Source organism: Apium graveolens, chromosome 2 (assembly GCF_009905375.1).
Source record: "Apium graveolens cultivar Ventura chromosome 2, ASM990537v1, whole genome shotgun sequence".
Taxonomy (NCBI): Eukaryota; Viridiplantae; Streptophyta; class Magnoliopsida; order Apiales; family Apiaceae; genus Apium; species Apium graveolens.
Genome location: NC_133648.1, coordinates 72,478,891 through 72,494,147, shown reverse-complemented (window position 1 = coordinate 72,494,147; position 15,257 = coordinate 72,478,891). Strand labels below are relative to the sequence as shown.

Sequence of the window (15,257 nt, the reverse complement as noted above, 5' to 3'; positions counted from 1 at the left end):
TTGTGTTGGATATACTACATAGTCATGACAAAACATCAACATCTGAAAAAGTATATATGAGAACTCTTGCGGGCAAGCTCTACCTACAGTCTATATCAACAGTCCAACAAACAACAGAATCTTGGGTCTACTTGTGTGGACTTGGACAATCCCATTTCCTAAACCCAAGGCCTTGTTGGTTTTGGAGAACTATAATCCCGGAATTATTACCGGAGTACATTAATCCCACCATTGATAATCTGGATTATAATTTTTTAAAATATTCTATTCGGCTTAGTATTGAAGTACTAAGTTTAGTAATGGACTATACTCCTTTAAAAGTTTATAATGCGTCAAATTATTCAATCTCATTTTTTGAGAGATAATCATGGAACTGGATCATTATCCATAAAATTTTCTAAGCTATGTTTGTTTAACACAGGATTACAACAAGGGAATACAATAAGGGCATTATATATTCTTTTAAACAATGACTTATTAGAGGGGATTAAGTATTGCCGCCTCCAACCAAATATCAGAGTAAATTATAATCCTATTTTTTCCTTAAACAAAATAAATATAAAATAGGATAATTCAAAGAATTACAATTCTTACAATTCCTAGATTAATCCCAAATAAGTTTTCACATAACAAATATGGAAATAGAAAATTTAAAGAAGTGTTATCCTATGATATGCTTAAAAGCATGAAACAAGCACATCCATAAGAAACAAAAAATGCCATTGATTCGAAATCTGTCACACTCTTTTCCTATGCAAACATCATTTCATGCCTCTCAATTATTTTGTGCCTGATTGCTAGGTGCACTTCTGTGACTTCTTTTCTGCAAGAATTCTATTACAGTAACTTACAAATAAAAACAAATCTGTAAGTTCAAATTGTTTTAGACCACACTCTATTGGCAACAAAATGTAGATGGAGAACCATGGTGATGGTGGTAAGAGAATATAATGCTGCATGGCAAAAGTTTTAGAGAATACTTGATCAATAAGTGTGATGAGTGACATGTTGGATTGGTCCACAACACCATTACCATTCAAAAAGGTTACATTTTTTCTATTCCCTCCGATCCCCACCCAAACCCTCAGCCATTTATTTCCAGAAGCACAAATAAATAATTCATGGTGGACAACAATTTTTTGGCTTCATTCTCAAATGGACCAATATCTAAGCAATAAACAACCAAAACACAGTGCCAGCTCTTATAAACTAAGTAAAAATTTAAGAAATATCTAAGCCGTGTGGTGGAATATGCCGGAAGGCATCATGGACACAGTAGATAAGATTTGATTACTTCGTACAAATAAAATTAAAAATTTGGAAAAAACAATTTGGTTGCCAACAAGTTAAGGAATGCATTCTGGTATTTCAACTGGATTTGTGATGTTCATGTACCAAGTCATGCATGTGCAGAATGTAGTAGAAAATCTTTAAAATAAATAACTATTGCTTCTGAATCTATTCATTAATACTGTCAAGTACTGGTCAAGCAATGTATTAAGAAAAGGCATGTGCATGAATTATTTGATAGTATAATAGAGTAAAATCAATCTTACAGGAGATGAAGCTTATATTCTTCATGGCACTTATTTACAATGACTATAACTATATCTATCTACGATTAAAATAACTCAAAAAAACATAATTTACAAAATTTAAGTTGAGAATGATCATGATATACCCTGGTAGGAAGTGCGATGGAAACAACAGCCACACTATGTATAATTTACAGTTTCAGCGATGAGAAAACTCCAGCATCTATCATGCACTATGTGTTATATTCATGGCTCTATTAATTCTCTCCAGAATGCCACTAGCCTTCCTTTTGGCCCTGGATGTGCCATTTTGAGCAACCTGAGATATTGTACCATGTGTAGTTTCTTCCTCTTTTATTTCACTCCATTTAGTCCTGTCATTGAGACATATAGTATGGAGGATTGCTACACAATTTTCCGTGTTCCGAGCACAAGAATTCTCTCTAGTCATACTGAGCAGGCACGAAACAGCTTCAAATTCTCCTAATTCTTCAACAGCCTTTTGATTGGTTGAAAGCATAGCAAGAATAGCTAATAACTCATCCACACGTACTCTATTTGAGAGTTTATCGAGGATCACTCTCACTGCACCTCCCCTCACAGCCCTCATTTTATTTTCGTGAAGAATACAGAGGTTAAAAATGGCTGAGGCAACATCCCTCATAGCTAACGGGTGGCCATCTTCTAAAAGATCGATGAGTGGTTTTAAAGCACCGGATTTTCCAATAAGTGATTTGTTAGAGTCCAGAGCTGATAATGTAAAAAGAGTGGCAGCTGCATTGCTCCTTGTTTCAATTGTCCCCGATCTCAATGCATCTAGAAGGAGAGGAATAACCATCGATGTCTCTGCGACTAGCTTCTTGTTGTTGTCGTGAATAGATAAATTTAAAACTGTAGTAATTAAGTCTTCTTGAAGATCGAAATGAGCTTCACTTCTCGACTTGTTTTGGGAGAGAGGATTTAGTAATTTAGGAATAGCATCAAAAGATTCACCAAATTGTGCACGGAATGAGGGTGATCTCTTGGTCAACAATCGCAATTCCCTAGCAGCTTTCTTTTGATCAGACAATGACGAAGACATCTTCTCAAGCAACGAGTTGAAATGATCCCGGTCTGATTTGGTTAATCCATCATCATTGGAGTATTGGTTAGAGTCTGGCAACTGAATACAATGGCTCTTACACCATTTCGATATCATATCCCGAATTAAGTTATTAGGTGTAAGAAAAGTGTGACTAAGAACTTGTTGCGTTTGAGGACATGTCCTGTTACCTGATTTTAGCCATTTTTGGATAAAAGGTCTATCATACGTCTGCAATTTCAACAAACTACTATGAGTTCAAAATTAAAATTTACAACCCGACATGGTTGCTCTCTCATTCTCATAAACATGTACATATTCGTAACACCAAAACTATCAATATAAAAAATAGGATATATCTATACAAATGACACATATGCACATTACAACATGAGGAAAGTACAACTCTAGGGGTGTATTCAATTGGAATTTTGAAAGATTTTTATGAATTTTAGAAATCATGGGGTATTCAATTTGGATTTTAAATAATACTTTAAAATCTGAAGGTATTCAACAAGGATCGGAAAAAATCTTTTAAAATCTGAGTGTATTCAATTTAGATTTTAAAAAGTCAATCAAAATTTGGTGGTATTCAATTTGGATTTTAAAAAATCCATCAAAATCTGATGGTATTCAAAAGTCCATGGATTTTCTTTTATTTAAAAAAGTTTGTGGATTTTGATGGATTTGCTAGTACATTTTTAATATCTTGAAATCTCTTCAAAATACATGAGATTTTGATGGATTTCTAAAAACGAATTTTCTAGTATGTGCCCAAGGGCACATGCTAAGAATCCATGTCTGATGAGTTGTCAAAATTTTATTGGTGGGAGCTTATTAATAATGATGGAACCCGTGCATGCACATCTCCATCAATAAAATAAAATTTTGACAAACACGGATTCTTAGCATGTAGCATTGGGCACACACTAGAAAAACCGTTCTAAAAAACTCTACACAAAATCTGCAAGACTTTATAAGATTTTGGACCAACTCCATCAAAATCCACGAAAAATTGAAATCAACAAAAATCTTTTAAAATACGTAGATTATTAACAATCCTTTAAAATCTGAAATGAATACACCCCCTAAGTCTAGCATATGAAAAATTGAATTGCTTGAAATCGAAACTCTTCACCAAGCTCCAGACTCCAGAGACTACCATGAATATTAAGTAAAATTCCGATGAGTGACTAACATTGTAAACTAGGTAGACCAACACAAAAATTGTCGTATACAAGAACTTCATTAATGCAATTATGAGAACAAAGAAGAAATCTGACAGAACAAAAAATTAGTTACCCAAGTCAAAAAAAGAACAACCAACATTCAAAGTAACTGTCAAAAACAAACACAAAAGCACAAGTTCTACCAACTACCACACAGATTCAATCATATTTCAACTACATAAAATGTATAATTCTTCATAAAAATCCCAACTTTATCAAATCAAATCCAAAAAACTGACCAAATCATTGAACACCAAGGTAAACAAACAAAAAAGCACATAGCCACACACTAAAGAACAAGGAAACAGAGAGAGTGAGAGAGAGAGAGGGAGGGAGGGAGCGAGCGAGAGAGAGAGACAGAGAGAGTACACACACCTGACCAGTAGATACAATAACAGGATCACACATAAGTTTCATAGATAAAGGGCACCTAAATTCTTGAGGAAAATCACCCAAAGACTCAATCTTTTCATCTTCTTTATGGGACATTATGTTAAAAGACAATGACTTTCTCAACTTCAAATCTTTTAAAGCACAAAGCAAGTGATGGGTCTGATCAATCACTTCTAAACTAAACAACTCATCATCTGTTTCTTCAACAATTGTCTTTACAAGTCTTTGTATCTCTTTTTTTAACTCAGTTGCCTTGGCTACCACTCCTAGATCACCATCCAATACACCTGTTTTTGCCATACCAGCCAGAAAACTGCCTACACCTATATAAAGATGTATGTATAAATCACAGCATGTACATATAGACACAAATTTATGAGTTTATGTGGAAAGGCGTGGGGTCACGGGTTCCACATATACAGCTGCCACTTTGTACGCGCAAATAACAAAATATAAATAAAAATTTTATTATTTTATTTTTGAAATTAATTTAAAGTATAATAATAATATGTGGTAATATTTTGTTTTGCTTAAACATTAAGGTATAAAGAATCGGAGTAAAAGTAAAGATTGAACGCATCTACTAAGATCTGTCTGCCATTTATTACAAGATTTTATTTATGACATCTTAAAATTATTCTATTTTAAAAACTAATTTTTTGCTGTTAAATTGAATCTACTACCCTTTTAGCAAATACCTGACGTTCAAAAATTTGATACATTCGAAATTTGTTAATTCATCACAGATGATTTTAAAAAAATCATGTGATAAAAATTAGCTAATAAACAATATTCCGACTAATTCACAAGACAAGTAATTTATGTGTATTTTTGAAATCATTTGGGTACACATATTTTTTTGACAAATGCAGAAATTTCTCATTAAATTGAATATAGTACAGTCGGGACAAACCCCCAACTGTCGATACAACCAGGTGATAAAACAAATAACATACTAAAAAGAATTAGATGATTTGTTTCCTGATCGTTTAACACGTAGAATTTAAAAATTCTTGAAATTAAAAACGAAATCAAAGACATCCCAAGCGATCCAAATTGCAGCAGCATCTCTGAAAATAGCAACATCGCAATTGATCATATCACATAAAAACTATGGTTAGCCCAGTGTTCAGAAACACCAATCGCATAAAATGAGATTGAAGAAGCGGCACCTCAGCTATCTACATGCCGGACACCAGCTATAGACATGTCGAAGGCACTCCAGCTATCTACATGTCAGATACCAGCTATAGACATGCCGAAAGTATAAACCCATGAAAGATGAACAATCTTTAGTTGTGAAAGGTGAGCTCTTGCAATAATCACCACCGTCCCAGATCCGATGCAGGCTTTGCAGATCACCAAAAATATCAATAAATTCGTCCTCAACAGATCCATCACCAGATAAACCCAAGTATGACTAAATAAAAACATAACAAAACTCAAAAAGGAGAGACAAAACACATACTCCAAGAGAAGAGACACACAAACACCCAAAAAAATGGGTTTTATTGAAAGGAAATAAACGAGAATAATATAGAATGAAGGGGTTGGGGCTTTCCACCGGAGAAAACCCGTGGAAGCCCCTCGATTTACTTGAAAATAGACAAACCCTAACAGCGAGGATGAAAGAAGGGAGGCGGCTGAGAGGGATGTCCCGCTACACTCACTTTTTTTGGGTACAGATATTAATTCAATGATTTAGAATTTTTCAAGAAACTGTTTGAATATCACTCTGTTTTTAATATTTAAGAATTTACTTTTATGTCCATATCTCAAATATTTTGACTGAGTAGTTAAAATTAATTTTTAAATTTCTTTTTTCTAAATAAAAATATATAACAAATACCAAAATTCACAAAAAGAAATTTTATTAAAATAATTATTTTAATTATGTCGTCAAAGCAACTTAAGTTATGTGCATAAAAGTTAAATGACAATATTAAAAATCATAGGAATATTGATCAAATATAAAAAAAATAGATGTGAATAAAGGGTTGGTACACTTTTTGATAGAGTATATATTTATATATATTTTATATGATTTTATTCTCATATTTATAATATTATATCATTAATTGGATATCAATAATTAGAGTTTATTATTTTATGAGATAAATAAAAAATTCCCAAGGTATTGGGCTTAATTGGAATTAAATCATAATGGTATTCCCAGTGGACTAACAATGAGATTTACAGAAGGGGGGTTGAATGTAAATCTCAAAATTTTTCAAGTTTTGAATAGTTTCTAAGGCTAAGTGTTTAAGTGAACAAATGTGTGTGAATTGCTTGAAGCTGATACAGACAGATATATATTCAAACACAAATGTAAAGAACACAAAGAACTTAAAAACTTTTCTGGTGGATTTGTTGTTTCACCAGAGATGTGTTATTTCAGAAAATCTCTGATTCAAAGAATTAAATCACAGCTGCTTCCTAGTACAAACTAGATGATTTTCTCTCTGGATATTCTAAACAGCTCAAAAAAAAATTTATATCTAATTACTAGCTGCTACTTGGTTTATATATCACCAAGTTTACAAGTGAAGACAAAACTGTAAAATATAATTAAAAAGATTCTTTACATGTTTCTTCTTCATTTCTCTATCCAATGCAATCTAGGATAATCTGTGAATCTTTGAATACTTCCTTGTTTGCATCAGAATGGAAATGCTGTATTTTCTTGATTCCTCCTAGAGGCTTCCACATTCCAGTTTGTCTCTGTCAACCCATGTGCCTCTGTCAGCTTGTGAATTGTCACTATCAACTACTAATGAACTAAGCATCCGTTGAAGCTTTCATCCGTTGATGCCTTATCCGTTGAGGCTTTATCCGTTGAAACTTTATCCGTTGATGTATTATCAGTTGAAGTCTTTATCCGTTGAAGCACTTATCCGTTGATGAATATTATCAGTTGAAGCATTAGAGACATCCGTTGAAGCTTTGTTTCTTATCCGTTAAAGGTCTTCAATATCCGTTGATACTTCTTCACTTATACAAAATTACAAGGCATGAAATATTTACAATTAGCCCTCCTATTTGCATATCCATTAGTAGTCAACATGACTGATAATTTCCTACAACATCTAAGAATTACAACTTGAATCCAGAGAATGAAATGTGCTACAATACTAAACTTATTGCTAAGTAAAGCTACTCCTTCAACGGATAGCCAAGATGGTCTTATCCGTTGAAGCTACAAACACTAGATTTCTACTTAAGTGTTTTGTTTAACTTATCATCAAACTAATACACATATTCCTAACAATCTCCCCCTATTTATGTCTACTAGAACTGCAGGCATAAATTTGGGTTTAGCTTGATGATAACAAAACACTTGACAAATATATAAACTGTAATAAAGCAGAAATTCAAAAGTGCTACAAAAATGTGTATGCTGAGATGGAATTGAAGAGTTACATTGTTTCCAAGGGTGCTCCTTTAGCCTGAGCAGATTAGTTTCTTTTCCTTTGATTCCTTGTTTTCTTTCCTAGCCTCCTGTCATTCTCCTCTATTTGAAGTTGAAGTTGTCTGTAGAATTCAGCTTCATCTTCTTCATTGATGTCTAACTTAGATTGCATATCCTTGAGAGTTTCATTACTGGCAATCTTGAGCTGATCTTCAATTCTGAAAAATCTTTTGAGTCCTTTATTGTCTCTGAACTCCATCAACCAATGAGGTGATTTGTGAATTGTAATTCCTCTTTCTTGAATGAGTAATGTTCTAGGCAAAGCATTGGGCTCCCTCCAAGTTTTCCTTATGTTGGCAATCTTGTTGAGAATCTCAGTCTTGACAGTCCTGGTAAAGCTAGAATCCCTTTGTATGGCTGAGTAGACTCTAATCAAGGTAGAGTAGCCTTCATTCAGAATTCTGTAAAGAGGCCAGGTTATTTCCCCATCTCCTTTGTATTTGAACACTAGTCTTTCTGGTAGCTGTCTGTAGGCAGCTATTCCCCTTACTTCCTCCAGCTCATCCAGATAGAGTTCAATGTCTGAAAATTCTTTTATGTCACAGATGTGAACATAATCATCCTTAGAGGCTTGAGGCTTAGGCTTAGGCTTCTGTGTGAATTTGATTGAGGCTTTAGAGGGTATTGATTTGATTCTTCTTTTCTGCTTCTTTGATGGTGGAGAAGAGGTTAGGAAGGTGGGCAATTTGATGGTGTCCCAATCAATTGGTTCCTCCTTGGGAATGATTGTTTCACCATGAATGTTCATGAAGGGGTCAGGCACAATGGGTTCAGGAATAGAGGGTAGTGGTTTGGATATTGATTGGGTTTCTTCAGTCTCATCTACCATCTTTCTCTTTGCATTGACCTTCTTTCTGTTCCCTTTTTGCCATTCTTCTCTTCCCTTACTTCTTTCCTCCATATCAGTATCAACCATGTCCCCCATAGCTTCATCTTCACTTTTGTCTTCAATTTCTTTCTGTTCTTCAGCCTGACTTGACTTTAGCTGTTTTCAAGCTTTGCTTGTGCTCTTTTGTCAGCCTTTAGCTGTTTGGCTTCTTCCTTCAACCTTCTGGTTTTTTCCCTCTTGGCTATTGAGAATTTGGGATGTCCTTGCATCACACATATGCTCTTTCCCTCTCTGAAGATAATAGCCATGTTCCTCCTTACAGCCACATCCATGGTCTCTTTGAGCTTTGAGATACTTCTACCCAAAAGCTTGTCCTCATCAGCCTTTGGAAGAGGAAAATCCACTTCTTTCAGAGGATTCTTTGTAGAGTCCTTATTGGATCTGTTGTTGGGCTTGAGAACCATAGGTTTCAGATCCTTGGAAGAAGTCTCTCTAACCTTATTCCTCCCTATTGGCTTGAGCTCCATAATAATTGATTCCACTTTTGTGCTATGCTTCACAGATTGTGATTGAGAAGTTGTAGAACCAAATATTTGTTGCATCTTTTCATCAATCTTCTTCCTTTGCTCTTTGACTTGCAATTCAGCTGCTGTTATCTGGATTAGATCAATTCCATCAAGCTTTCCTTTGATTGGAATGATTGGAGAAGTGGTGATGACAGGAACTAGCACTTGAGAAATTTGAACTGTTGTTGATGGCTCTCTTTCCCCTTCCCCTTTATTCTCCCCCTTTTTGTTATCATCAAGGGTAGGGGTCAAGCCTTGTGCATTTGCCAGCTGCATGAGTAGATTTGTTTGAGTTTGTTGATTCTGAAGAATGGTGACCATAGATTCTTCAATGATCTGAACTCTGGTTTCCAATCTGGCCAGTCTCTTTTCAGCATCAGATTCTTTCCTCAGTCTCCCCAACAAATCTTGCATAGTACCATAAGGTATGACTGAATCCAACTTCTCAGCATTGTAGGATTTTAAATCAGCAATATCCTGCTTGAGCTCATCCACACTTAGATTCTGTTTGAAATGCTGCAACTGCAAGAGATGCAGAGATTCCAGATGAGCTTGAAGAATTGCCTTGGTACCAGCATCTGTAGTCTCCTGAAGGGCCTTTTGAATTGTCATGACTTGTCTGACTAAAGTGACACCAAACTCTCCTGGCGTTGATGCTTTTGCCCATGCCCATTCAGGAAGATCTGGAACAGAACTTGAGCCTGATACTCCCCCTAAGTTCATGCTCTCATCCAAAGAATCAGAGTCATCATCATTAGAATTTACTCCAAATTCTTCAGATGGCTCACCAGCTTGAGAAGGCAGCTTGTTAACAGCAGATTTGTCTCTGAGAAGAGATTCTGAAGTGTGTACAATGTTTAATGTATGTTCTGCCTCCACATTGCCCTGAGCAGCCAATAATTGATAGGCTGAAACAGGATGAGTAAAAGTGTCAGCATCCAAGGAAATGTTATCAATTACAGCTTTGTAATGTTGATGAAATTGTCTTTCCTTTTCTGCATCATCCACTTTTATTGACTCACTAGCAATGACTGGATCCACCCTTATAGCTTCTGTACCTGCCTTTCTCTCATTTTCTCTATTTTCTTGCATCAGGGGCTCCCCCTGGCTCACACACACCCTCACACCCGCACCCTCACCTTCTAAGGTGGCACTCCCCTCACTCACTTTTGCCATGCTGGAAGAAATAGCATGCATATGGTGACTCTCAACCTCTCCTTTTGCCTGGGAGCAACCCAGCCTCTCACTCAAAAGATCACTCCCTTCCCTCAAACCTAAAAGTGATTGTACAGTAACCATATCCTCTACAGTTGGAATTGTTTCTGTTATGTGTGTAGAGACCATCAACGGATAGGGAGTATCCGTTGAAGTGGAAACTGATGGTATCAACGGATAACTGCTGTTAAGCTTATCCGTTGAAGAACAACCACTTGTCAACAGATGAGAGATATCCGTTGAAGAAGGAAAAGATGTAGATATAGAAAGTGACATAATTGTTGAATCTGTGTGAATTGATTTTAAGTGTGGTGACACAGAGTCTTCAACTACATCTGAAAGAATTGGCTGATGATCCAACAAATCATCTAAAAAATGATGATCATCAGGTTTTGAGTGGGGCTCCTCCCTGAGTTTTAATGAGGGAGAATCAGGAATTGATGTGAATATCATATCCACATCCAGAGAGGGTGATGGAGAGTTTGATGATTGGTGTGTTTCTATTATGAGAGAATGGGGCTGTGACTCCACATTTGCTGGAATCACATCAAGCTGAATTTGAGAAGGCTCAGATACAGGTGGATGTATCTGTGTTGTGTGTGCCCCTTGTGTGGAAACTAGGGTCTTGGCCTTCTTCTTCCTTGAAAAGGCTTTAATTGGTGAATGTGTGGCTTCAGTGTCCCTCCCCCTTTTGTTCTGTGTCCCTGGTTGGGGACTATTTTCAATAGTTACATCCTTTTGGGAGGATGCAACTAGGGATGTGTTAGACTCCTTTTGAACCACCACAGTCTTTTGAGAGACTGTGGCTTGGCTGGCTTGGGTACCACTCACCTCTCCCACCTTATCCTGGGGGGTTTCTTGATGTTCACCCCTCCCCTCACCACTCACACCATGTTCACTCCCTTCAGGGTTTATGGTAGTTGTTACAACTGTTGTCTTTTGAGAAACAACAGAGGTAGTTTTCTTTGACTTGAGTTTTAAAACTTTAGTTTTGGTGGCTTTGGTAGGAACCTGTTTGGACAAAGACACAGATTCCATGGCCACACTAGAAGGCAAAGAAATAATGGGGTTGGAAATAGTAGGAGTTATAGAAGTGTTTACCTCACTTACCTGTGGTGCATTCATGATTGGCAAATATACCAATGGCACCTGGCTGTTGAGGTTCATTCTCAAAAGGTCTGCAAGGACCCTTTTCTCTTGTGCCCAGCATTTGAGTTTATTATTCTCATTTGATATAACCAATCCTTCAGCAACATGGTTAGCCAATAACATAAAAAATCTAGCATAGTAGATGTTATGTGGTCTACTAGCTTTGTTACCTAATCTGGAACCTAATTCTAGCATGACACAGTTGCTAAAATTAAAGTACCTATCAGAAACTAGCATATAAAGCATATTAACAAGAGATGAAGTTATGGCATCAAAATTGCTAATCTTCCCAGAGAAAACCTTAATAAAGGCATCTCCAAGAAAACTCCATTCTTTCCTAAGGCCTTTCCTTCTAATGCTACCTAAACTAGCAGAATCAAAAGCATAGCCTATGGAATCTAACATAGTAGATACATCTTTATCAGTGTGTGGTGTTATGACATTATTCTCAGGCAACTTAAAGCAAGACTTTATATCATCACAGTTAATGCAATAATCCTTACCTTTGAGAGAGAAGGCAATAGTCATATATGTGGAGTTGAACTCTGCAGTTGTCCAAATCTCCTCAATCACTTCACAGTAGATGGTTGGGGCTTCCAGCATTGCATAGCTCAGTTTGCAGTTTTTGATGAAGTCCATCATCTTGTGATAATCAGAATGGGCTTCATTCTTTTCAACCAAGGCTACAAAATTATTCTTTTCATAAACAAATCCTGTTTGAGACATAATTTTGACTACTGGTGCCATTGTTGTGAGTAGAGGTTGCAGAGAAAAACTTGAGAATTTTGGGAGAGAAGGAGAATAAGAATTGCAAGAAAGCGTAAAGTGAAAATAAGAGTTCAATTGGGCTTTTATACTTTCTTGAATTAAAATGAAAATAAAATGATTAAATGATATCTTTAAATAAATTACAGCCGTTTAAGAGGAAAAAAAACTGTAAAAATTCTGAAAACTGCCTTTAACACAAATACATACAATAGTGTATATCTGTATCAATGGTTAAGTAAAAGAATCAATGGCTGTGACTCACTTATAGTAACTGATGTGACACTTCAACGGATAAGGTAAATAGTTATCCATTGATGATCAACACCATTTTATCCGTTGAAGGATAAAATTACCAGAAATGTATTTGTCTTTCAACGGATAATGAACATCCGTTGATAGAACAATTTTGGCTTTCAACGGATAGGGAATATTCGTTGATTGGACAAGTCTTACTTAAAGCCAACTTTGTTCTTGCAGCAAATTCATTTCAGGCTTCAAGACATATTATATAGAGAACATAAATTATGAATAATTAAGCATACCTAGTTCACTTACTAATCTTGTGAATGTTGATTCATCAAGTGGCTTGGTAAATATGTCTGCAATCTGCTTTTCACTTGGAATAAAGTGAAGTTCCAATGTACCTTTCATCACATATTCCCTAATGAAATGGTACTTGATGTCAATGTGCTTCGTTCTTGAGTGCTGCACTAGATTTTCAGTAATGGCAATGGCACTTGTGTTGTCACAGAATATTGGAATTTTGTCAACAGTCAAACCATAGTCAAATAGTTGATTCCTCATCCATAGTATCTGTGCACAGCAACTACCATCAGCAATGTACTCAGCTTCAGCTGTTGATGTAGAAACAGAATTTTGCTTCTTGCTGAACCATGACACAAGCTTGTTCCCTAGAAATTGACAGGTGCCAGTTATGCTTTTCCTGTCTATTTTACAGCCTGCATAATCTGCATCTGAGTAGCCAATTAGATCAAAACCAGACTCTCTAGGGTACCAAATTCCTAGATTTAGAGTCCCTTTGAGATATCTGAAGATTCTTTTAATAGCCACTAAGTGAGATTCTTTAGGGTCAGCTTGAAATCTAGCACAGAGACATGTAGAAAACATTATATCAGGTCTACTAGCAGTTAAATATAAAAGTGAGCCAACCATGCCTCTATAACTTGAAATATCCACAGACTTTTCAGCCTTGTTTAATTCAAGCTTGGTGGCAGTGGCCATGGGAGTTTTTGCAGATGAACAATCCATTAAGTCAAACTTCTTTAAAAGATCATAAATATATTTAGTTTGACTAATGAAAATTCCATCACTAACTTGTTTAACTTGTAAACCAAGAAAATAAGTTAGCTCTCCCATCATGCTCATTTCATATTTACTTTGCATTAACTTAGCAAACTTTTTACAAAGGTTATCATCAGTAGATCCAAATATAATATCATCTACATAAATTTGAACAAGTATTTTAGAGCCATTAACATTTCTAAAGAAGAGAGTTTTGTCAACAGTACCTCTTGTGAAGTGATTATCTAGAAGGAATTTTGACAAAGTCTCATACCAGGCTCTAGGTGCTTGCTTTAGTCCATAGAGTGCTTTCAACAGATAATACACATAGTCTGGAAAGTTTGGATCTTCAAATCCTGGAGGTTGGCTTACATAAACTTCTTCCTCCAATTCCCCATTTAGAAATGCACTCTTGACATCCATTTGATAGACTTTGAAATTGGCATGAGCTGCATAGGCTAGAAAGATTCTGATGGCCTCAAGTCTGGCAACTGGAGCAAATGTTTCATCAAAATCTATTCCTTCTTGTTGAGAATGTTGGATTTTAATCGCAGCGGGGGCATGATAAAACACTTTTACACATATAAAATCCAAATAAAAGCATATAAATCGTGATAAAAACATAGGGGATCGTTTACTAACCTTTAATATGCGATCCAAAAGCAACGTTCGGAGATCCTTAGCAGCTGCTCCTCAAACGTGAAGCACTCCACCTGTATCCACCAAGAAAACGACGTTAAGGAGGAGGAGGAGGTGGAGAGAATTTGGTTTTCTAAAACTTTTGGGTTTTTGGGTTCGAATAAAAATAGGGTCTATAATAGTATATTTATAGGCAAAATTTTCAGCTGAAATTTTCCCATAAATATTATTATTATTATCCCATTTATTATTCTCATTAATAATTAAAACACCTTTTAATTATTAATCCTTTTTCTAAACACTTTAGAAATAATTCTCTCTCTTGATTTAATTTCCAAAAATTAAATCCTTAATTAATAATATTAAGAACTTTTCTTAATTAATTTATAATTAATTAAATCTCATTTAATCAATTATTAAATTTGCCAATTAATTATTTATTTCACAAATAAATAATTATTTAGCCATTATTAATTAATTCCTCCACCATTAAATCATTCTCTTTTTATGGTGTGACCCTGCAGGTTCAATATTAAGCCGGTAGTAGAAATAAATAATAATAAAACTATTTTATCATTATTTATATAAATTCTCTAAGTTATTAAATATGATTAATTAATTAATCACATTTATTCTACATCGTGAGGGATACTTCTCAGCATATCGCGACTATCCGGATAATATGAATTCACTGCTTAGAATACCAAGAACCTATTCAGTGAATAGTTACCGTACAATAAACTCCTTCTACCCTACAATGTCCTGATTAAATATAAGGCATGGATCTCGTGTTAAGCCTATCTAATTTAATCATTTGCTTACCATTTACTATGCGTAGTTCTATGCAAATTAGAAACTCCTTTCTAATTTCATTCACTCTGGCCAGAGATTCCTGAACTAGCATAAGTGGATCAGCCTTGAACATTCGCTTCCTTCACTGGAAGGGGTAGATCCTTTATTGATCATACACTATCTTCGTGTACAAATTCCTATACCCAGTAGAGCCCTAATAATTGTCCCTGGAGACTAAGAACTAAACCAAAGCATAGTTCAGTGTACACAAGATGACTATGATGACCTCA

At 35.5% G+C, this 15,257-nt stretch overlaps 1 protein-coding gene across 1 annotated transcript; it reads right to left on the bottom strand.

Annotated features, from left to right (window-relative positions):
* Window positions 1-1,512: 1,512 nt before the first annotated feature.
* On the bottom strand, window positions 1,513-4,591 carry LOC141707533 (U-box domain-containing protein 9-like). Its single transcript, XM_074510736.1, has 2 exons — window positions 4,221-4,591; window positions 1,513-2,847 (listed from the first exon to the last, which is right to left on the bottom strand). Exons 1-2 carry the CDS (start codon window positions 4,536-4,538, stop codon window positions 1,762-1,764), a joined length of 1,404 nt encoding a protein of 467 aa, XP_074366837.1. The 5' UTR covers window positions 4,539-4,591; the 3' UTR covers window positions 1,513-1,761.
* Between the last annotated feature and the right edge of the window lie 10,666 nt (window positions 4,592-15,257).

What these genes read in the sequence shown, in the direction of transcription:
- LOC141707533 (XM_074510736.1), bottom strand. Translation starts at nt 4,538, where the DNA reads ATGGCAAAAACAGGTGTATTGGATGGTGATCTAGGAGTGGTAGCCAAG. An exon ending in TTATTGTATCTACTGGTCAG is followed by an intron (nt 2,848 to 4,220) that starts GTGTGTGTACTC and finishes TTGAAATTGCAG; the next exon opens with ACGTATGATAGACCTTTTAT.